The sequence below is a fragment of the Catharus ustulatus genome, chromosome 3 (genome assembly GCF_009819885.2).
Source record: "Catharus ustulatus isolate bCatUst1 chromosome 3, bCatUst1.pri.v2, whole genome shotgun sequence".
In the NCBI taxonomy this organism is placed as follows: Eukaryota; Metazoa; Chordata; class Aves; order Passeriformes; family Turdidae; genus Catharus; species Catharus ustulatus.
Genome location: NC_046223.1, coordinates 3304925 through 3327757, shown reverse-complemented (window position 1 = coordinate 3327757; position 22833 = coordinate 3304925). Strand labels below are relative to the sequence as shown.

Sequence of the window (22833 nt, the reverse complement as noted above, 5' to 3'; positions counted from 1 at the left end):
AAGAATTAACTTTGTATATTTTCTAGTATGTTCTGCAGTTGTTTCTCTTTGATGATGTGTATCTAGTCAGTATGCTGAGATGGTTTTTTGTTATGAAGACCAAGAGGTAGAAAGAAAACTTTTTCCTCGCTGAAAAGTTGTAGGGAAATTTGGACACTGTCCTATTAAATACTTGTCAAGGATGGTTCCATGAAGGTTGGGAAGTACTCTGGTGAATCAATCTGTTGTGAATTCTTTATAATAAAAAACGTAATTCTAATAGGTGAAAGTAGAAAGAGAATGGGAGATGGTGAACTCCTGTGGCTATCATCTTGCATGCTGTTGATCCTAAGCAAAATAAATCCCCTACTAATCACTGAAAACATCTCAGTGCATTGAAAAAAAGTTCCCTGTGTGAGCAATAGTACTCACACAAAAAGTTATGTATTTTAATATATATATACACATACAGATGTCTTTCAAGATTAGTATTATTGCTCCTAATGCTGTTTTGTTTAGTGTATGATTCATTGTCTTTTTATTCTGTATCAGTGACCAATTTCTGAGAATAATGTTCATTCTGCAAGTGATCTGGTCTTTCCCATGAGAAGCTGATACCAGATGAGGCTTGGGGGAGGAGGGGGAGGGAGCACAATCCATATGCAACTGGACCTGGTCACAATTTGGACTATGGAGAAATTTAGAGTTGTGCATCTTAAAAAGAGTGTTGTATTATTTACTGTTGACTCTGTTATGTTGCTGAAAGTAGAGAAGTAGGCTTTTGGAAATGATTATTTTTGCTTGCAATTTGATTTTGTACTTGGTATGATAAGTGACCTTTGGATATAAGATATTCCCTGCAAGTCCAGCATGATGGTTGTCCTTGAGGTCTAATTACAGTGTGTTCCTCTTGCTCCCTAGTTCTTGCTAAAAATGCACTTAGGAGCTGAGTTTCCTTTGGCCACAGTTGTATTTTGAAATTGTATTGCCCTGTTCTTTGCAGTTGATTTGTATTTTTTTCATCTTCTGTTATTTTCTTGGTTTACTCAATTTATTTATAGGGGTTTTTCTGAGTTGGGGAGCTTGTGTTTGTAGTACTGTAACACACTTCTAGCAAATCACCCTTCTGTGAAAGATTAGGTAAATCATCCAAGTTTTCATTCAGAGCTAGCCAAGTAAAACAGGAGACTGGGGAAGGAAATTATCTTCTTTAAAATCTTTTTTATATGAAATGTTTTAAATTTTTACTTTGACCATGCTGTGTTTTGGCTTCTCAGCAGCTACTTGAATAAACAATTACACTTTCAAGTCAGTCTAATTTTTTTTTTTAAAAGAATATCTGGAGACTTGGAAATTAGAAGATGTTAAATCAGCTTAGTTATAAGCTCAGTTTTTTGTTCTATGGTTTTACTGTGATAAAAAGATTTCTACACCGTCTTGTGACTACTCAGTGAGATGAACCCTTGCAAGTGTGTGGCAAGACCCCATTTCCTGCATTATATTGGTAGAATATATTTGGCTGGAATTTACCTGCATCCTAGTTTTCCTTCTTTCTGCTGGTTAGTTGTGTGTTTAAAGCCTTCAGTATTCTGGTTTTTTGCGACTCTAATAGTAACCCACAGCTGAGCAATATTGGGGTGAAGTTGCTCCAAGTGGGGCGGGGCAGTTTTACAACTCCGGTTACTCCAAAGGTGTTTACTTCACATTCCTCACACTTCCCTTCCCAGCTTCCCCTGCTCAGAAAGTGCCAGCTGAGTATTCCATGGCTTACAAAGCCAGCAGGAATGTGAGTAGTTTTCAGCTGGACTGGCCAGTTGGATTTGTGCACTTCCCACTCTGGCTGTCAGGGTTTCTGGGGAATGCTGATGCTGTTTGAAATGCGTGGCTGTGGATGCCATTGCAGTGTGGGCTTGAACCGGGATATATTGATTGTGAAATTGGATCTAGTGCAGGGTGAAGGTGTTTGTGTGCATGGCATGTGAGAGGGAAAAGGCAGGGCTGGACGGTGGGAAGGTCCAAGAGGATTTAACTGAGAAGAAAGGGTTGGCAGAGCACATTTAAGGAAGGAGAAGAAAATTGAGCTCAGAGATAGGGAAGGAGAGCATCTCTGCCTGGAGAAAGAAGCAGCCACTGCAGACATGAAGGAGCTGAGCCTAGATCAGTGTGCTGCTTGCTGAGACAGAAACGTAGAGATCCTGGAAGGCCTGGCTGGAAAGCTCTGGAATACATATTATCAATTCTTACTCGTGAGAGCACTCAAGCTGCCACTTAAAGGAGGTTCACAAGGAAAACTTTGTGCATCTTGTGAGAATAACTGTTTCAGGTGTGAAACCAGGGAGAAGTCCTGTCTATTTTCAGGAAGAAGGCTTGGTGCCCTAGAAGTTTTTGGAAAAGTTTGACATGATTGTTACTGCAGGATTTGAAACAGTGAAAGTGTGAGGAAGTGGGGAGGCAGCAGGTTGAGGAGGTTCTGAGGCATGGCAGGGTGCTGGAGTATGGGAGAGAATAAAGGACAGGCTTTATTTGTAAGTGAATGAGTCTGGTTTAACTACTGGCCCCTTCAAGGTAGAAGAGAACTAATTTAAAAAGGAGAGGCAGACATCATCATTTGGAAGTGAAATCGTGCAGCAAGGAAGTTCTTCCAGAGCTGACAAGAAGCAGAAAATGCCCAGGAATGACAATAAGTTGCTCCTATTGCTTTTCCACCTGTACTTTTTTCAGTTCAAAAAAAAAAAATTTCAAAATGCTTCAGAACCGGTTGTATCCGTACTTGGAGCTGCAGGTCCCCCTAAATAGAGGTGCTGTAAATCAAGAGCTGATACTCAGAGTAAGGGAGGAACTCAAAGGCCTAAGATTGAAATTTTGGTTGTGGGGACACAAATTAACAAGATAATTTCTGCTAAGGAGCAAAAGAGAAGCTAACATCCAGGAGGAGAAGTCCTGCCACATGTCACTGCCCCCTTTGGTAAGCTTAGCTAAGCTCCTGTCTTTTCAGGAATAAACCCAGTATTATTTCTAGGTACAGAAACCCAAAGGGAAATCATGTCTGTAGCCACTGTATTAATTAGCAGTGATTAATAAATAAGACCAGTAGAAGTTGGTCAATGTGTGAGATGTGAACATAAACAGGAAAATAACAGGTTCTTCAACTTGTGCAAATACCTCCCTGTTTTTTCACCTGGGGCATTAGTTTCAGTATTTCCATAACTTCTCTATTCTGTCTTCTTTACATGGCAATTGGAGCTTTTAAGGAGCCAGTTTGCTTAACTTTCAGTTCTTTATAATCTCAAAGAGGGAAATTTAGGAGTGATTCAAATTTTTTGCAATGAAAAGGCCACTCTGGAAGTTGGAGTTACTGTCCTGCTTGATAGAGCAGGGTGATGTGAGGATGAGGGAAGTGTTAGAAATGTAGGAGCAAGATCCTACAAGGTAAAATCAGCTTTGTTGCTACTAAATTGTGAACAATTTTTTCCTGTCAAGTTTGAAGGAATTCATTTTAGTGAAATAATGCTCACAAAAATTGGGAAAGCAGAGGTTTTATGGACCTTTGGTGCTGGGCAAGTTTGGGTTTTTTAGATACTATCTGTAGCTAAGGATCTGTCTTTTGTAAGCTTGATCTAAATTGTGTAGTGGAGTTCTTGGTTTCTTCAGCATTGTGCTTTGGCTTTCAGAGAGACAACTGGTAATTTGTAGTGTTGAAAATAAAAGGTGATATTGAGTGATACCCATCTTCTGGTCGTCTTCTCCATCTGGAGCTTGTGTAGGATCTTTAGAACCTTATAGGATTGACAAGTGGTTTTGGAAGTTTGATGATATCCTGTTCAGAGGCTGCTTTCTTGGATGATTTTATATTTGTATGTATGCATGTGGATGTAAATGTGGATGTGTGTGCATATGTGATGTCCTTATTTCAAAGAAGTCATTAGTGTTTGTTCAGTGTGATGTTCTGTGAAGTGGTTTTCTTCTGAACTTTGCTTTCTGATCCATGCCCACAGACTTTCATTAGCTGTAGTTTTTGGAAACCTGTGTGGATGGATCACACAGGACCTTGCAAGGCTGAAGTTGGAAAGGAGGTTGAGGCAGGGATGCTGAAGAGCTCACTGCTGTTCAGGAACCTTTCCCACAAAGTTCGCTTGTGAAGTGGATTTAACATGTAACACTTGAAATTTCATGTGAAATGTGGAGATGGCAACTTAGATGTCTTATAAAAGCAAAGATCCACTTAAAAGGAATGCTTGATTTGTGTGGCAATTAGATAATTGTACAAATGTTTAGAAATTTAGAACAAGGAGGAAGCAAGAATTAGGCACTCATAGCTGGGGAAAGGTGTGTGGCCAGGAGGCAGAATCCAGAGCCCTGGGATATAATCAGGTGCTGCCTAAGTGCAACTCTGAACCTACTAATGTTTGCTTTATTTGAGTGTAGAAGCATTTTTACAGGGAAGTGGGACATTTGATAATCCCTTAGTGAAGCATTTGGGGTTTGAACTCAGTACAGAACTGTTCTGGTTTCCTCTGTAATAAATGTGGTAAGCCTTTATCATTTTGCCAATTAGTGATTCATTATGGTTAAATGTCATGATAGATGTGTCTATATTTGAAAGCAATAATCATCATCTCAGTCTGAAATAACCTTATATGTACACAGCACATTGTTCTTATCTTAATAGTTTTGTTGTGGTTTGGGCTTTGTTTGTTTGCTTGTTTTTCCCAGTCTGTATCTGATCAGAGAAAGGAAGTTGAGGTCTCAGGGTCATCTCAAAATGCAGACATTTAAAAATCTGGGGGACAAAAAACCCCAACAAAACAAAAAACTAAACCCAAGGCATCTGGTTAATGAGGAGAGTTGTTGAACGTTCATACTTGAAAGTGCACATCAATCAGGAGTTCCCAGTAAAGCTTATGAGGAATATTTCATAAAAACAGGATTACAAGAAGGGTCTGTTCTCAATCACGAACTTTTGCAGCAGTATTCAAGAACATTGTGCACTTGGAGTTTTCAAGTCATTTGCATCTAAACCTTTGTTAACCAAATTTACATGTTTTTGCTTCAGTAAAGTATTTATTTTTCCTGCTATCAAAGGTAACTTTTAATGAAAACAGAACAGTTGCATGTTGGGTCTTTTTCCTCCTAATGTGTTTCTGCTTTTGTTTTCTTTAGTATCAGACATTGAAGGTGGTGATGCTTTGCAGCTCAGAAAGGAACATGCCCTCAAGATATTTGCTTACATCAATTCATGGACGCAAAGGTAATTTTGGCTTGAGTTTGGAGTGCTGAGCATGCTGGATTTCAACAGCAGTTTTCCCTTTTTGAAATACACTAGAGTGATTAGAATTAACAAATTATTAATGTGTAGCTAAGTGATACCTGGAGAATAAAGTTTTACTACTTAGAAAATAAAAACAAATTCGTTTCCCAGTGCATTTTGGGCAAAACATATTTTGAATGCAGTTGGCATTCTGGATGCTGTAATAATTGTGTAGAAAAACAAACAACTCAGTTGTGACAAACAATGTGTCCTGCTGCTTTAACATGAAATTTTGTGCCCATCTTCTGCAGAGGCAGGATAGGGTAAGAAGAATTTAAGGAAAGGTGACTGAATGGAACCATCATGTTAAATTTTTCTGCATGTTGTAATACTGAGTCAAGGTGATGGAGGATTGCAGCTCATAGCTACTAAACTGATAAAGAAAATGCTTTGCATGTTTTTGTCTTAAATCAACTACATTATTCCTTTTAATCCAATATAGAAATTACTGTTTTGAGCTTGTTTCTTTAAAGTAATGATGTCATTGCATTGTGATATAATGATATATTACTTCACAGCTGCGTATTTTTCCAGCACAAGGAAATGTATGGATGTTACTTTTTAGAAATAATCTACAGTGAAGATGCTTGGAATTTAGTGTCCAGTGGTAGTTTTTAAACCAAACTGAATCCACTGAATCATTAGTAATATTGGGAAAAGCATAGAGGATAAATTGGAAAACATTAGTTGGGTATTTAGAAGATTCCAAAAGGAAAAAAAAAAATGGAATGTCACATTTTGGATACCTGTAAAAGTACAAAACCTCCTCTTCCTCATTTTGCCCAAAAATTATAAACCAAGTTCATTTTCTTCTGTCCTGTGCTTTCAGACACAGAGAAGGAATTTTTAAATCAAAATAAACAACAGACACAGAAACCAGACTCCTGACATTTCTTGACAGGTCCTAGATGCCAAGTTTGTCAGAGAACAATTGCAACCCAGTTTTCCAGGTCATCATCTGTTCAGAGTTTTGTTCTGTTCTACAGCTTGACAAATCCAACCTGAAGGGAAAAAAAAATAAAGATTGAATAATATTTAACTCTTTCTTTTCTTCTACTTTCCTTGTAACCTTCCATATGTAGTGGTTTCATACTGGAAGAACCTGGAAAACAGTCCTTAAGCTGCTTAAAGGAGAATCTTAACAGAGGCTACAGGAAAGAGTTTTACTTGGCATTTTAATTTCATGTCCTGTCTCTACCCTACCAAATTGGCTTTTTAGAGTTCTGCTTGTTTTGGGTTTGAGGTCTTCTTTAAGAACTACTTTTTACTTTGTTGCCTGTAGTTTAAATTTGTGCTTTCCTTCAGAAGATCACTTGGTGACACCTTTTTCTTCCATCTGCATGTAGTGTTCCATTTAGTTTTCTTCTGGAAATTGTTACATTCAAAGAAGTAGCATGCTCATTTTTTATTGATCTCTTCAATCTTTGGTGGAGCTCTTCTTCCTGTGAGCTCCACATTCCAAGAGAGGAAGACTTAGAGGTTTTGCACATATCCTGCCTTGGAAAAGAATTGTCCAGTGTGTGAGAAGTCTTCACCAGAGTGTTTTCATTGTTATTGAGGATGATTTGTTGCTCTCAAGTGGGGCAGTAATTTGTAGGCATAAGTGATGAACCTTTTGAACATAATTTTCCCCCAGGATAAATGCTTGAGGATACATTGGATTTTGCCTGCAGTCCCTTGTCATTTGTGAACATGTAAATGCATTTACAAGTAAATGACAAGAATGTTTTTCACATGGGTAAAGGCACACTCTGTTTGCACAATATTAAAGGGATTTTTCTTCCTGCACAAATGGAACGAAGGAGTTAAGATGCTGCAGTCATTGTATCTGCTGGAATTTGGGAATCTTGAATGTTGCCTTTTTGTCTAACCCACTGAACAAAATAAATATCTGTATTCAGAAAGTATGTGCTTTAAGAGCTGTAGCTCAAGGGCATGTTTGTGTTCCATCAAGAGAGGCAGCACCCTCTACCTGTCATAGCTCTGGCTTCTCTTGATTTTTTTTCCCTAAAAATGATAATTTTTTAAACCCAGTCTCTAAATTAATTGCTAATTACTGATGATTTCTTACCCTGTATTTTGTCTGCTGATTTCTTTTTGAAGCAGTACATGTGCTTTTTGTATTATTTTAATATCTGAGAACTCTAGTTGTGTACTGGAGTCCATTGTTCTCCATCTAACAGGAGATGGAAAACATCTCTGCTGCAAGACAGCTCCCAGTTTATGTAGCAGTTATGTTGTGGGGTAGAGTTCGAATCAGAAAGAGCAGAGTCCATCTCCCAGAGTCTGTCACAAGCATGTGGCCTTAATTTTGTTCTCCAGTAAGGACAGTGCAATAATGGCTTTCTTTTCTTTGTTGTCCAGGATGTAAGTCCTTTAACAGGAATATCCTCCACTTTTTTTTGTCAGAAAAAGGGAGGTGCATGTTTGTATGGAAGAAACAGCTGTTCCCAGACAATAGGTTTGGGGTACCTACCTCAGGGGTTTATGCACCCAGAATCTGTTTGCATCGGTAGTTGTGTTACAGCTTTTGAACTTGATGATTTCATTGATTTTTTAAAAATTATATTGTCAAAGGGATGCTGTAGAGTTTTCCTCTCTTGTTCTTTGCAGTTTACGGCAGTAGATAAGCAGGGGAATAATCTGAGCCTGCCAAATGAAGAAAGTACTGGAGATACTTGAGCTGCTTTTTCCTAGATGCATAAAAGATATCAGTGTGCATGAGATCACCATCCAAATGCAGATAAAGGAAGTGAACTTGAATACTCCATTAAAAATAAAATTACTTTGCAGCCCTGTTGATTTGAAAATAACAATAACAAGTTCATACACAGCTGACAAGAATGTCAGGATGATTTATTGCATTAAAGAGCAATAGAGAAAACCAGATGAGGAAATGGAGTCAGAAGCATACTGAAAAACATGACTTCTTCAGTAGCAGAGTGACCTTCCCCACAAGACTTTCTTTCTATATTTTACTTGCTGTAGCAGCTGTTAAATGGTAACAGGGACTTCATAGTTTTGGTAAGCATTTGGAAATAATGGGATGTTCTCAAGGCTTAAGGAGGGTTCTGTGACTCCCACTTGCTGATGGGTAGGGTCTGTTTCATTTGGATTTCCTTTATTTTATGATTCTGTCAAATAACTTGTTTAAAATGATTCAATGCGAAGAGTGCTCTTGGTTAAGTACCCGCCTGATTTTAACTGTAGGAATTTTTTTTTTCTGTTTTCTTCCAGACAATGTTTGTGCTGTTTCAAGGAGTATAAACATCTGGAGATCTTTAACCAAGTAGTTTGTGCGCTTATTAACTTGGTGATTGCCCAAGTCCAAACTCTGCGGGACCAGCTCTGTAAACATTGCACTATTAATATAGATTCAACATGGCCAGAGCAGAGTAATCATGCTGATGAGCCCCTGAATGTAGAAAGAGAGTCTCATGAAGAAGAAAATGGAGAAAGACAAAAACCTCTAGAGAAAAAGTTTGATTCCACAAGAACTTGTATCCTGAGCGAGGAGGAACCCGCAAAGAACACAGATGCTTTTAGCTTATGGAGTACTGATGAGAAGGAGAAGCTGCTGCTGTGTGTGGCAAAAATCTTTCAGATTCAGTTTCCTCTGTACACAGCTTATAAGCATAATACTCACCCCACAATAGAGGTATATCTTCTCTTTGTGTCTGTCTTGAAGTATTTGGTCAAAGGTTAATTGTTGAGCAAATTGGTGTTTGTTGCTTTCACTCAGGGTGGGCACATTCAACTCTCCTGTTGACCTCAGGAGAACTTTTCAGAGAAACTTTCTAAATGGCACATAACTCTTCCACTTTCTTTAAAATATGCTTGATTGTTATAGGTAATATTTTGGTAAGTGTTGGCTGGAACTGTTCACTGAATTACTGTGCTGTTTAAATAACAGGTAGGCAAGAAGGAGAGTATAGTGAAGCCTTTCCTCCCAAAGGTAACCCATTAATAGTTTACTAATTTCTTTTTATTGCAATCTGTGGTTCTAGAAGCAAAGCTTCATAAACTAAACTAAACTTTGTGCAAGACCAAACTTGTTAGAACAGCTGGTTAATCGACTGGAATAACTAAGCTCTGCACAGGTTACTTTGTTCCAGGGTGCTGATTTTCCCCTGATATCTGTTTAGGTCTGCCATTCACATTTTCCCTATTTTCCTCTTAAAAAAATTAATTAAAAAATCCTACCATGTTTAATTCACAGTTTCTGAAATAAATATGATGATATTAGCCTTTCCTAATGGAAACAACACGTTTTTGGATTGGTTGGCTTTTGATCCAACTTACGATGTCTAATAACAAGTAAAGAGTTATTTTATTAATTGCATACAATAATACTTGCATGCAAATTAGATGTACATTTCACTATACAGGAAAAGCTTCTATCCAACAAACTTCTGAGAAAGTCGAAGTGGAGAATTAAAGTGCAGCTAACCAACTCCTTTTATTTTATATTTAGAGAGTTGTGGGAGATCACTGGAGCCCTGAGGGTTGAAATTTGCTTTATAAACTTAAGTTCAAAATGAGAAGATACTGAGTCAGATATAATTATGTAAGTGAAGGTGGTCACAACATCTGATCAGTTCTTATTGGGTGAATGCTGCCTTATCTGACAAGAAATGGAGTTAAAACCCCCTGTACAGCTGGTTTTTTAGGTGGGCTGGATTTTGGTTCTTGTTCTCCAAACCATATGGGCATAAGTTAACAGAGGTAGTTTCAAGTGTATCTGTATAGGTATAAAGTGAATTGATTTATCTTCTGCACTCCTGTGGGACATACTGGCTTCAGAGGAATGTGGAATGAACAATTCTGGAACAGCTTTTCTGTGGACTATCACACTTGCTTCTTTTAAATTACTATTTCATGTACTTTTTCTTCTCTTTGAATTTCACTTCCAAACGATCAAAAGAAAATCTCTAGGTGCCTGATGGGATTTCTTTTTCCCTTGGTGTGCAGCCTTTGGAGTGATTTAGACCCAGATCTGTTGTAGGTTGCTGTACTGTGCTGATGCCCATCACTCCAGACATGCTAATGTATATATAATATATGTATCATCTCTTATACATCACTTGAATTATCGAATACATTCATTAGTTATCCTGAGAACATAGCTTAAGGGGAAGCTGAGAAAGAAAACCACTTTCCTGAGATACAGGCAGGTAAGGGAATTTTTTTCCTTTCTGCTAGACTTTGTGTGTCTCCAGGTCTTGATTATGGAGGTGTGCCAGCCTGCCATATTTGTGTACCTTTTTTTTTGGATGGTGGGGGGATTTTTAATTTTGCTTTTAAAAGGTCCCAGCATGAATAATTTTTCTTACAAACTGATGTTTTCTGTATCTGGGAAGCACTAAGGTTCTGTTATTCTGCTGTTTTAATGTCAAAGCTTTCTACTCCCATGAGTGACTCACTGAGGTTTAGAATTTAATTTTGGATTTCAGTCTAGAGCACATCTTAGCTGAACTGAGACAAGTTATTAGTCCCAGTAATAAAAACACCACTTCTTGCTTTAAATAAAGTTTGGTTTCAGTCCTCAAGAGATGCTAAAATAAAAAATCTCTGCTTTAAGTGTATTAGTTCTACTGGTAAGTTAAACAGATACCTGAGCAGCCTAAATCTGCCAAAAATTTGTTGGGAGAAACTGGTATAGCTCTTCTCCCACTAAACATTTCCTTTGCCCTGGACAAAGGAACATTTGCTGATCCACAACAGACTCCAGTCTCCACTCTGACTGACTTCAGAAATTCCTTGGTTTAGATTCTTGAGGTGAACTTTCACAATTGCATGGAGTTATCACATCCATTAAGGTTTTTCTGTGCCTAGAAATGGCCTCAGGCTGCCACTGAAGAATTTCCAGTCTAAGGCTTTCCCACGGTAACAATTAGTGGTCAGTATTCCCCTCCAGTATTTCCCTCATCTTTTGCTCTGCAGATGCCTCCAAGGACTTTGTTCTTAATGGTAGCAGACAAGTCTTGAAGTCTAATCCTCTTCTCAGCTGCTTGCCAAAGCCTTTTTACACTGGTCTATCTAGTGGAGAAGAAAAATATTCATGTGGAAGCAGGAGATTGGATGAAAATGAACAGCAAAGCAAGATTTGTTGGTATAGTCAGAAAGGTGTCTCTACCTGTTGGATCACAGATCTCTCCTTCAATGATATGGGCTGAGAATTGTTGTTGTCCCTTACAACATCTCTAAAGTGAGAATGAAGACCACAACAACCTGATGGGTATCCAGAAGAGTCGTGTACATACCTCTTTTAAAAATCTATCAATATTTTTGGTGCCCAGAGCGGTATTTGTTTCTGTTATTCATCCTAAACAAAACTAATTTGAAATATTTTTAAAAATTTTTTGAGAAATGTTCATACTTCCCCCATGGGATATTTTTAAGAACTCTTGCATACAGGGTAGTTTATGACTGTATGCCCTATCCTTTTCATACTTAGTGCAACAAGTGAAATGCCTGGAATGGGCACTTCAGAGGAGGGGAAAAAAGAATTCATAAAAGGAAGCTCTTAAAATCCTGGTGAGAAAGAAACAACAATGTGAAGTGCACTCCTGAACTGTGCGCTCTCAGAATGTACAATGGTCAGTCACCCAAGCATTTAACAGATCTTGACAGAGGATGCAATAAAAGGAAACAAAATCAGTTATTGAGGTGTCTGTAGCTGCAGTCCCTGCCTGTTTGGGGTCTTGTGCTCTCTGCTTCTCCTTTTCAGGTAAATACTTTCTTGGAAGATATCTCTGCTTTCCACCAAAGTTGTGTCCAGGTCAGACTTCAACCAGTGCATTTTATTATGGAATGTTTGGAAGGGACCTCAAAACTCATCTCTTTGTTCCAAGCCTTTGTTCCAATCTGGGCTCTTCAGGGATGGGGCAGCCACAGCTCCTCTGGGCAACCTGTGCCAGGGCCTCACCATCTTCACAGGGAAGAATTTCTTCCTAATCCCAAATCTAGCCCTACCTTCTAGCAGTTTGAAGCCATTCCCCCTTTCCTGTTTGCTGTGTGGCTTTGGGACAAAACTATCCCTGCCTGTCTTTCTCAGAAGTCCCTCTCCAGCTTTTTTCCAGGTGAAGATCCTGGAAAGCTGCTGTAGCTCCTCTTGAAGTGATGGTGGGTTTTAATGCCCTATTATATTCCCATGAGGAATTCTCTTATTTCCTCATAAATTTGACCTTAAGGACCTCTCAGACTGTTCTGTTTTCCATCTGCAAGAACAGGAGTCACATCTCCAGACTGAGTCTCTCAACTGCAGCCTTTTCCAAGCTTTGCAGACTCCCCTCTGTGAGTTTGGGATTTCTGCATTCTAAGAACTGCAGTTCACTTAACAACAAATCTGTGTTTTTTTTTCAAGAAAACTAATGAAATTTCTCACACCATCTCTGCAGTTTTCATGAGCAGAGCACTGAACACCTTTTATTGCTGCTTAAAAACATACCACCTACTGCCTTCAAAGCTGTTTTAAAAATAACTGGTAGAGTATCACGAGTTCAGGCATGACTTAGAGTTCAACAGAAGAAAAAAAGAAAATAAATGCTTAGCTATAATATGAGCATATTGAATAATTCAAAATGTTTGTATCACACTTAATCCATCCAAAATTGCTTGCCTCCAGCATCCTCTGGTACAGTTCTAAGAAGCTTACTCCTACACAACTATTTAAAATACACTCAGGAAATTTCATTTAAAAACTTAACTTTGTGTTAAACTTGCATTTGATTTGTGACTGTCAATACTGGGTGTTTGGCATGGAGGGATGAGAAGAGGAATGTGTGGCTTTGCCTGCAAGTATCCATGGCAATGTTGGATTTTACAGCCACTTTTTATACCTTCAGTGCCCTTTTGCCCCCAGCAATGTGCATGAAACCCACAATATGTTACAGCCCTAATAAAGAAACTTCCCACTCTGTACTGCCCAACAAGTGGATGTGGTGGCCATTTAAAAGAAAAGCTATTTCCTAAACCATTTTAAGTTCAGTGCTTCTAGAAAATAGATTTCTTGTTGCAGCTAGTAGCTAACAGAGTGATAGGGTGATACAATTCCTTTCCCTTCTTCACTTAACTCACTCCTGTAAAAATATGACATTTATTTTGTACAGTGTTTTTTTTTAATATAAAAATGTAGTAGTTGAAATTAAAGGTTTTTAATATTTCCATGGCAATTTTAAATCATTAAATGTAGGCTTGTAGGATATCCTGCAATTCATGTAAATTCAGATGTTTGCATATATGTAATCTTTATTAGAAATTGTATGTCAAAATCCTTGGATTGGTTCTGTTCTATGTTTCTCAGGCTGGTGTGACAGGTTATGCCCTTTGCCATATTCCTGTTGAAAAAATTGGTGATCTGAACAGGGGTGGTATTGAAGAATAATCTGTTCATCCAGTCTTTGAGACACTGCTGATATGTTCTCTTAAGTATATTTGTGTCTATATATATATTAACAGAGGTAAAAAGTATGGAAAAATCTGTTTTGCAGTGAAAAAGTGAAGCAAAGCTTGAGTTTGTCTTCCTCTGAATAGGAATTTGGATTTTTTTATTGTTGACTGTGATGCTGGTGAAATGGCTGTTGTTTTTTTGTTCTATAAATGTGTTTTTATTGCTTGAGTTAATTTAAATTTTTCTCTTTAAACAGGATATTTCTGCTCAAGAAAGCAATATATTAGGGGCGTTCTGTGATATGAATGTAAGTTGTCCGCTTTTAAATAGGCGCACATTTCCTAGAAACTTAAAATAATTTATTCCTCTGTATGAATTTGTGTTATACTTATGCAGCTTTGGAATTTCCTGTGTGTCTGTGTGATCTGGTATTGATTCTTCTCCTGTTTTTTGAAATCTTTCTAGGATGTAGAAGTACCATTGCACTTGCTTCGTTATGTTTGTCTGTTTTGTGGAAAAAATGGCCTTTCCCTCATGAAGGATTGTTTTGAGTATGGAAGCCCCGAGACGCTGCCGTTCCTTATAGCACACGCATTTATCACAGTGGTGTCTAATGTAAGTGTTCCCTTTCAGCTCTTCCACTTGCAAACAAAAAATAAAAGCAATCTGAAGTCTGCAAGAACTCTGTGGGATCAGGGAGGGATAAAAAGGCTGTAAATTTTCTGTGTTGGGAATGAGGCTTACTCGTGCACAGAGCATTTCATTATCCAAGCCCTCTGCATGTCCTGGCAGCACACAAGCAGTTTTCTAAGTTGTACCTAGATAGGAAGATTGTAATAGTCCCCAAAGAGATTTCAAAGAATGTTGTCAGAGGCCATTTCTGTCCCTGAAATTGTGCTATGAAAGAGGTTTTAGTTTCTTCAGGGTGTTTTAACTTCTTAACTGTTCCCTATGAGGCATAAAGAAAAAGCCTGTGGATTTCTTTTCTCTTCAATTTCCTGTGATTTTATACCATTTTACACATTTGCAGCATAGAGGTAATAATCTTTTTTCCCCACTTAGTTTTAGAATGCATATCCTCCATCATTTCTGCACTTTGAAATCACAGGGATTTTTGGCTGGCAGAATTACGAATTGATTTTAGTGTAGAATTGAAGGAGATTGGTGACAAAAATAAAACCCAGTCCCTGAAGAAGGACACATGAGGACTTAGTGTAATGTCAGGATAGAAGTTGTGGCTGTCTTCTGGATGGGAAAAAGAAAACCAGAAGTTTGTTTTACCTTGTACAAAGCAAGTTTGACATGGTTTGGACACTGATTACGATTTGAAATGCTTAAAATCAGATCCTTCTTCAAACATTGGTACTACCCAACCAGGATGGTGTTCTGAGGGAACCAGTGATTGAAATCAGGCTGGTATTGGGGTCTGTATCCTCATCCACTCTCCTGATCCTTTAGTGTGGTAATTCCTGACTTGCAGGTCAGAGAACAAATGGGCAGGGCCATGATCTGCTCCATTCTTTTCCCAGGAGGGCCGATGCAGCACCTCTCCATGTTTGGTTTGAGATACGTTCTCAATTTGTGAGATACGTTCTCTGCTGGCCCTTTTTGTGTGAGCTGATGAGATCTTCATCTCCAGCTGCTGTCAGTGCATCCTCATCAAACCATCTGCTGAGAATGTGTGTTCTTGGAGCTTACTCTGTTTCTGAAGGAAATTTTGGTCATGGAACCAAACATTTTTGCATTTTTGTTTTATTTTCTGTGTGAAGGGACAATGAATGGCAGCTCCCTGTCACACCAGCATGTTTTAAAACTGCAAATCCCATTTCATGGATATCCTGTATCAGTGCAACTGCTTTTCTTCTCTGTCCTTTTTGGAAGTCTTTCTTTTTCTCCACATAAATAGTTTATTTTCTTTATTCTTAGTGATGTACCCTACTCCAAAATACTTCTCAGCAAAGTTTCCCCTTTCAGATATTTACTCAGCAACTTTGCATTTCTCTTTGGTTTTAGTAGGTAACCCATTGAGCTGGATCTTGCAGCAGTTTTAGATGAGTTCTATGGCTAAACCTGACAGATAAGATGAAATTCAACCCAAAGCATAACCAAAAGTACTGTTTCTTCAGCATTGCAGCTTTTCCCATTCAACAAGCATCTTTCTTTTGAACTCTGACTTGGCTGACAAATCTGTGTGAGCTGAGGAAAACTGTTTAAAAAATCATATTTAGATTTTATGTGTCAGTTCACTACAGAAAGTATAAGAAAATGTTCTATGTGTGATCTGCTTTATTCATCCACTTGCTGCATTTTGGTATCCCTCAGTGTACTTGGAAGCACTGCTGCAATTTATTTATTACAACCAAATGAGGCAGCTGTTTTTTAGATAAAATATATTTTAACTTTTCAATATTAAACAAAAAAGATATTTCTCCACCTCTATAATGATGCATGAACTTAGGATTTTGATGTAATATTTCTCTTTCCCTGTTTGTTTTTCTGTTATTTCACTGTATAATTCATAGAACTTAGGTAAATATAAATAATTCAAGAAATGTTTCTGAATATGAACCCATACACCAAACTCCACCAAAACAAAAAGAATCTTTTATAAAACTGAACAAGGTAATGATGGTCTCAGCAAGAACTCTACTAATCTGACTTGGTTTTATCCCAACACATTTGATTTTATGGGATCTAGTGATATTTATTCCAATAATAACTCTGCAGTGCCAATTATTGACCTATTCCCAATGTGTAAAGCCAGCCCATAGTGTGTAGAACCCTTAAATACATTTTCACAACTTTAGTAATTAGCTCACTCTTGAGAATAGCTGTTAAGTAGCCATTCTTGTGAAAATTTCTTGAAATATCCATACTTGATTTTTTTTTCAAGTCTATAAGATAGAGTTCTTTAGCCACTACTTTCTAGAAATTAATTACCTGTGGTAAAAAGCAAATAATAGCAAAAAAAACTCTCTGAAACTTGAGAACAGAAAAGATGCAGTGAATACTTTGTCTTAAAAAGCAGATGGAAGCAAAAAGTGATGTAATTTTTTTTTTGTCATTTTACAGAAGCTAGTTGATGTCATTTAAACAATTTAGTATGCAAATGTGAGTCCACATTCAAAATCACAATTTCATTTATAGCATGTGAAATGATGCTTCAGTTGAAACCTGAGGCTGAAGGTTGTTGTAATGCAAGTTTACAGATGCATGATTTCAACTTAGGACTTTGAATGAATGCAGAGTGAAGATGACTGTGAACAGTGAAAGCTACAAAAACAAAATGATAAAAACATTTCATACTTAGATTTCAGAGAGAAATGTATTTTCTTTGGTGTTTCGTACTGTGTTTGAAGCAGAGTACATGGTGTTAAAAATCAAATTGTGTAATCACAATAGTATTTTTGTCATCCCTGCAGTTCCTTGTCAAAATGTTATTTAATTCCTGTTTCTAGAACAAGCATCTTCTGGTGACACTTTGTATCTTTGGGTTGTTAGCATTTTTTTCCTTCTTGAGGCTGCCAGTTGGATCAGAAGCTTCATCCAAGTGTGGTCTTTTTTTTTTTGCAATAGGAAGATTTGGCTGGTTTGTCTTGCAAAGTAGGTTATATTGTTACTGTGCAGTGCTTGTTGCCTTGTAAAAAGTAAGCCTGCAAATATTTTTGTCAGAACTGACTCAAAAAGTTCCTTGGCAAATGCTGGAAATGTTGAAAAGAAACCCGTGAGAAGTTTGCTTCGTAATATTTTTCTCTTCTGTCAAGAAGGAATATATACATTTTCTGCATATGGAATTGAGTCCTTAGGCAGAATTTCTTGCATCAGCTGCAAAACTGAAATTCTTTTAAGAGCAGAGGTGGGGATGCAGAAGGCCCTGAGTGAGTGATGGGGTTGCTTTTCACAAGGGCTGTTCATGCACATGATTGAATTTATGTGGGCAGGAGCAGCAGCTGCTTCATCTGTGCTCCATCCCTTACCTGGCACGGAGTAACAGGTTTAACAGGCTCCAAATTCCTTTTTGAAATGCAGATGGCACCTCTGACTTTGCCTCTGGAAGTCGTTTGGTTGGTGCTTTTCCTGACAGCGGTGCTAAGTAGCTTGTTTCAGTTTAGGGTTAGTTTTTTTTTTTTTTTTTCGTCTACATATATTTTCTTCCTGCATTCAGCTTTGCAAAGGTGGTGAAGGCAGAATGGTAAATATGAGAAATGCAAATATGGTAGTAAAATACTGTGCTTAATCACTGCTTGTAAAACATCTCATTTTATAGGATATGTAAGCCCTAAGAAACAAAACAACACAAGTCAAACAATGTTACTTGATTTAGGAGTGGTTTGCAAGGAAATGGAAGGATGGAATAATTCTCGTATAAATTTTTAAAGAAAAAGGAAAAAAAACCCCACAAGGCTGATAAACAGTCTTTCCTACTGAAGAAATTACAGAAAATATAAAAATGAGACACCTGGGTGATGCCTAGGCATCATGGGCAGTATGATACTATTTTATTTTCCAACTGACTAACAGGAAAGATGCAAATCCTCTTTATAAGTCAAAAAAACATTCCTCAGATAACAGTTTGGAAAAATCAGAAAATTAAGAAGTTGAACAAAAACCACCAAGGAAGCCTGTTTTTAAAGTGTGGTTGCATGTTCAAATGTACCAACAGTGTTTTTAACCATTTTTTTACTCTTCTTTAAATGTTATTAATGGAATATTTATTTCTGTTTTTGCATTATAGATCAGAATATGGCTGCACATCCCTGCTGTCATGCAGCACATTATACCCTTTAGAACTTACGTTATCAGGTAAATTTTTATTTTATTTTAAGCGTTTTCCTTGTGGGACTTTTTGACAGCACCTATTTCTAATTGCTGCTGATACTTTTAATTGTACAGGGTGTTGCTCTGTCATTTCAACAAGAAGGGTGAAGGTAATGTTTAGAATTACTTTGGGCTACTCCTTGCATCTGATTTCACTATCAATCAGGTCAATCTTGATAAGAACATTCTGAATGTGACATCCAGCCCCATTTTGACATGCTGGGTCAGGTCCAGTACTCCAGTCTCCCTCACTGTGATAATATCTTCATAAAACTGTGCATCAAGTTTGCAGTGAGGTGCTGTAAGTAGAAGAGCAATCTGCAGCCACTGAGATTTCAGACCCTGAGTTTGAACACAGCTTCACATTCTGATGTTCTGTATTTCCAGCTGGCAGGAACTGAAGTGTGATCAAAAGTCTATTCGCACTTTTATGTAGCTAAAAATATCCAGTCCCAAAGATTTTCTTCATATCAAGCTGTCTATCATGAAAATAACACTTTCAAATTGAAGTACTTGTAAGGGTATTTAATTATACAAGCAGTTTGTTTTTATTGGCTTTCTCAGGACAATGGAAACATTGCAGTGAGCTGCTGATGAAATTTTCTCTGTGTGTGTATCTGCCTGCAGGTAGAGGGGTGTGGTCACAGTTAATTCCCCCTCCAGTGGCCCAACATTAAATTTTCCTGGTGCAGGCCACTGCTTTTGCATAGACCCACAGCTCCTGCAAGGCTCTGGATTTCCTCTAACTGGAATATTAGAAATGTCCTTATACTGCTCATAGCAAAAAATGGGCCTTTACACATTATTCTGTGTTAACTATACCAGTATAAAATAACACTCACCAAAAATAATTACACTGGCAGCAAACAGGTTCCCAGAACAATGAGACTGGGAATTGTTTCATGTTTTAAAATGGTCTGGTTTTATATTGACTGTAAAAATTTAAGTACTGACTTGGCTGTCAATGTATTTTGCTATACTGTGGTTTCTACTAAAATGATACCAGCAGAGAGAAGAGTATTTTGATCTTTTATTAAAACATATCACTCTTGAGTTACAGTCCGGCCATGTGCACTCCTTTAATGCTGATGTGCTATCTTAGAAATCTTCCAGAGGTAATTATTAATCATGAAGCAGTCAAGAGAGGGCAGGCAGAGGAGTTTCAAGTGCTTGTCTCTGTACATGTTCCATTAATGGTTGTTGGTGTACCTGGGAATTTGGTCATGAGCCTTGCCTGTCTTCTTGCAATGTATGGAAATGAAAAAGAGCATGGAGGGATCTGCAATTAGAGTTAGACTGATAAAAAGGAGCAGCTTGAGGAAGACAGAATAACACATCCTGTAGTTGCTGTTGTTAATCCTTGCTTGTCATCCTGTAATGCTTAAAACATTTCTGTTCTATAAATGTAGGTGCTGCTGGGGTCACTGGAATGTATAGAAGATTTTTTTTTTGGGGGGGGTTCTCATGTCTTTCTCTTTACCCATCAGAGTATTTGATTTGCAATGTGATTTGTCAGCAGCTTCTTGCCATAAATAGTGCCCTTGATGTCTATTGGTAGAATTTACAATAGGTTCACATCAATCAGAAAGGTAACACTGACAAAGGATACATGTGTGGAAAACCCAGCTTAGAGCAGGAAGGTGATGCTCTCCCAGTTTTTACTTTTCACAGCTGAATCCTGGTGGGATCTGAGGTTTCTCAGTGTTACGAAATCCAGAGCTTTTTTAGTCAAGATTTGCTTATGGAGTGGGACTGATGCTTGGAGGCCATATAGCAAAAATAACCACAAGTGCTGTACCTTTATGTGGGACAGAAGTGAACACAGATGCCTTCAGGGAAAGATGACTTTCTTGATGGATGCAGCTCACCCCATGTGGTTCTCAAACTTACAGATCTTGGCTTAACAGCTTGGGTCTCTGGGTTTCCATCTGCTTTTACTTCAGGAGAAAGACAAAAAGAAAAGGGGGGCACAATCCTTGACACAGCAGCACAGCACCTTTTAAAGAAATCCTGCAGAGAAACTGCGAGGGTTTGGAGAGGGTTTTAGTCTAGAGGGAGCTCCTGGGGCTTTGATTTAGTTCCAGTTGCTGCTCCTGTAGATTCCTTGCAGGAAGTGCATTTTGCAGGGCTGACCAGCAAGAGAAATCATCTAACTGTCATCTCAGCAGCCCTTTTTATCAGCTGAGGTTACCCATTGTGTTGTGGTTATTTCTACAAGGAGTGGATAAAGGAAACAGCAAAGTGTGTGTTTGTAGTGAGGAGACCACCACTGGAATTTCCAGAGATTGTGGACACAGTCCTGTCATTATTGCTGCTACTAGAAAAAGACAAATAAATGTTATTTTCTGCCTGGCCAATGGAGCACAGGCATTCACATCTTGCCTCTGAAGTGCCTGTGTTTTTAAGCAGTTTAGGAAAGAAATAAAGGATTAAATTAAAAATTACATAAAATAAAATTTACATCGTTCACTTAGGAAGCAAAGCGATTTTGTCCTCCTCAGAAGGAAGCTCTTGCTGATCCTAATCCTTAAAATTCTGCATTTAAAATTGCAAAATTCTCATTAAATGAGACTTCCAAAAATGACTCAAGAAAATATGTCCTGACTTCCTGCAGTTATAAATGAGGGTGAGTCGATGATATCTCTTTATAATAAAAACAAAGACATTGGTTTTGCCTCAAGATCAGAGATGAGAGATTCTCTGTAGGGTTTCAAATCCTGAGTGTCTCAGGGGTGCAGGAGCTCTCAGCAGTGGTGTTCTGAGGACAGTGTTTTTTCAGTGGTGAGACTGTTGATTGAAAGTTCCATGGATAGTTCCGGCCTGTAGAAAGTGCAGCACTGGACAGGAGCATATCTTGTTCCACCCCCTTTCTGCTCCCAACCCCTTCTCCCTTCTCTTTGTCTCCTACTTGAAGATGGATCTGGAGACATTTTTTGTGAAGGATTCCTGTCTCTGCCCTAGTTAGGCAGAAGCAGAACAATCTGTGCTGGAGCACACTGAGAGGAAATTCCAAGTGGCAGTGGCTCCTGGGTGCTTGTGGCACAGGGCACACACAGCACTGGTATATGCAGAGGAAGTGGAAGCTGCAAGCAATTCCTGATCCATGATGCTTCCCATACAAAATGCAGCTGAAATAATTCAAGTTACTCTCCTGAAGATGAATATTAAGATTTAAAGGGAGTACCCAAGACCACTCCTTGCTACTACATATCATGAAAACCTCTTGTAATGACCCTTGAAAGTTTTAATCACAAAAATATTTGCCTCCTCCAAAAAATCTGAAAATTTAAAGTAATAAGAATAGATAAGTCAGAAGACAATAACCAGACACTTCAGGAGGACTGACTCATTCTGCTGGATGTCCTTTTGCAGCTGTGGTCCAAAAGAGTCAGATTAAAGGAAAAAAAAGATGATTTCACAGCTGAGTAGCTGAAGTCTTTGAAGCATAAGATGTGATTGTAAACATTACATTAGCATGGAACTGCATGTTTAAAACTGAACTCTCTCTCTGTCCCCAAATACGGCAAAGTGAAATAATTTAAGTAGGTTCAAACTGATATTTAAAAAATTAAATGCAAATACTGTATATTAATTGATTTTTTTAAACTATGCCAGGCTGGCAGGACAGGTCCTATAATATGCAGAGTATCCTTTCTGCAGATGTATAAAGAAGTTATGTTTTATTCTGAAAGTCTCATTTAGGTAAAAACTCCAGATTAAATGTATTACACAGGTGCTTGGCATATCATTAATCTCTTCCTTGAAGACTTAATGCTCATCAGACTCAAAAAGATAAAAATGTAGGAATTAAAAAAATAATGAAGGACAGAATGAAAACTATTATTAAGCCATTATATGAGTCAGTCACACATTCACATTTCTATACTTTCTATACAGTTCTGATCCTTCCATCCTGCAGATAATAACAGAACTACCTCGGTGGTAGGATGGATGACAAAAAAGGTGGCAATAAAAAATTTACATTGAGAGGAGGAGAGACAGAGTCTAGGAGGGTTGGTGGTTTTTTTCTTTTGACAGGGCAATTCATATCATGTGTGAATGATATGAAGATAATAAGTAGGAAATGGTAATACACAGGTTTTTAAAAACAAGGAATGGAGAATGTGCTACCTAGTTGTCAAGTTGCAGATGGAAGAAGTGAAAGGGGTTTGTTTCTCACTCAAGCATAATTGTCAAACTGACTGGCACAGGTTAATGAGAAAGCCAAAAGTATAAATAGAAAGAGTTAGATGAATTCACAGTAGTAGATAAGTTCATCCATTTTTTTATACATGGGATAAATCTTTAATCTGCTTTTAGAGTGACTATTTTGGGT

General features: G+C 38.0%; 1 protein-coding gene across 1 annotated transcript in view; it reads left to right on the top strand.

The window, feature by feature from the left end:
- The window catches only part of LOC116994697 (ubiquitin carboxyl-terminal hydrolase 34-like), a 95752-nt gene that overhangs the window by 11167 nt on the left and 61752 nt on the right, over positions 1-22833 (top strand). The window contains 5 exon segments of the mRNA XM_033056585.1: positions 5140-5227; positions 8525-8945; positions 13936-13986; positions 14145-14294; positions 18415-18482. Of these exon segments, the coding sequence (XP_032912476.1) occupies positions 5140-5227; positions 8525-8945; positions 13936-13986; positions 14145-14294; positions 18415-18482 (778 nt within the window).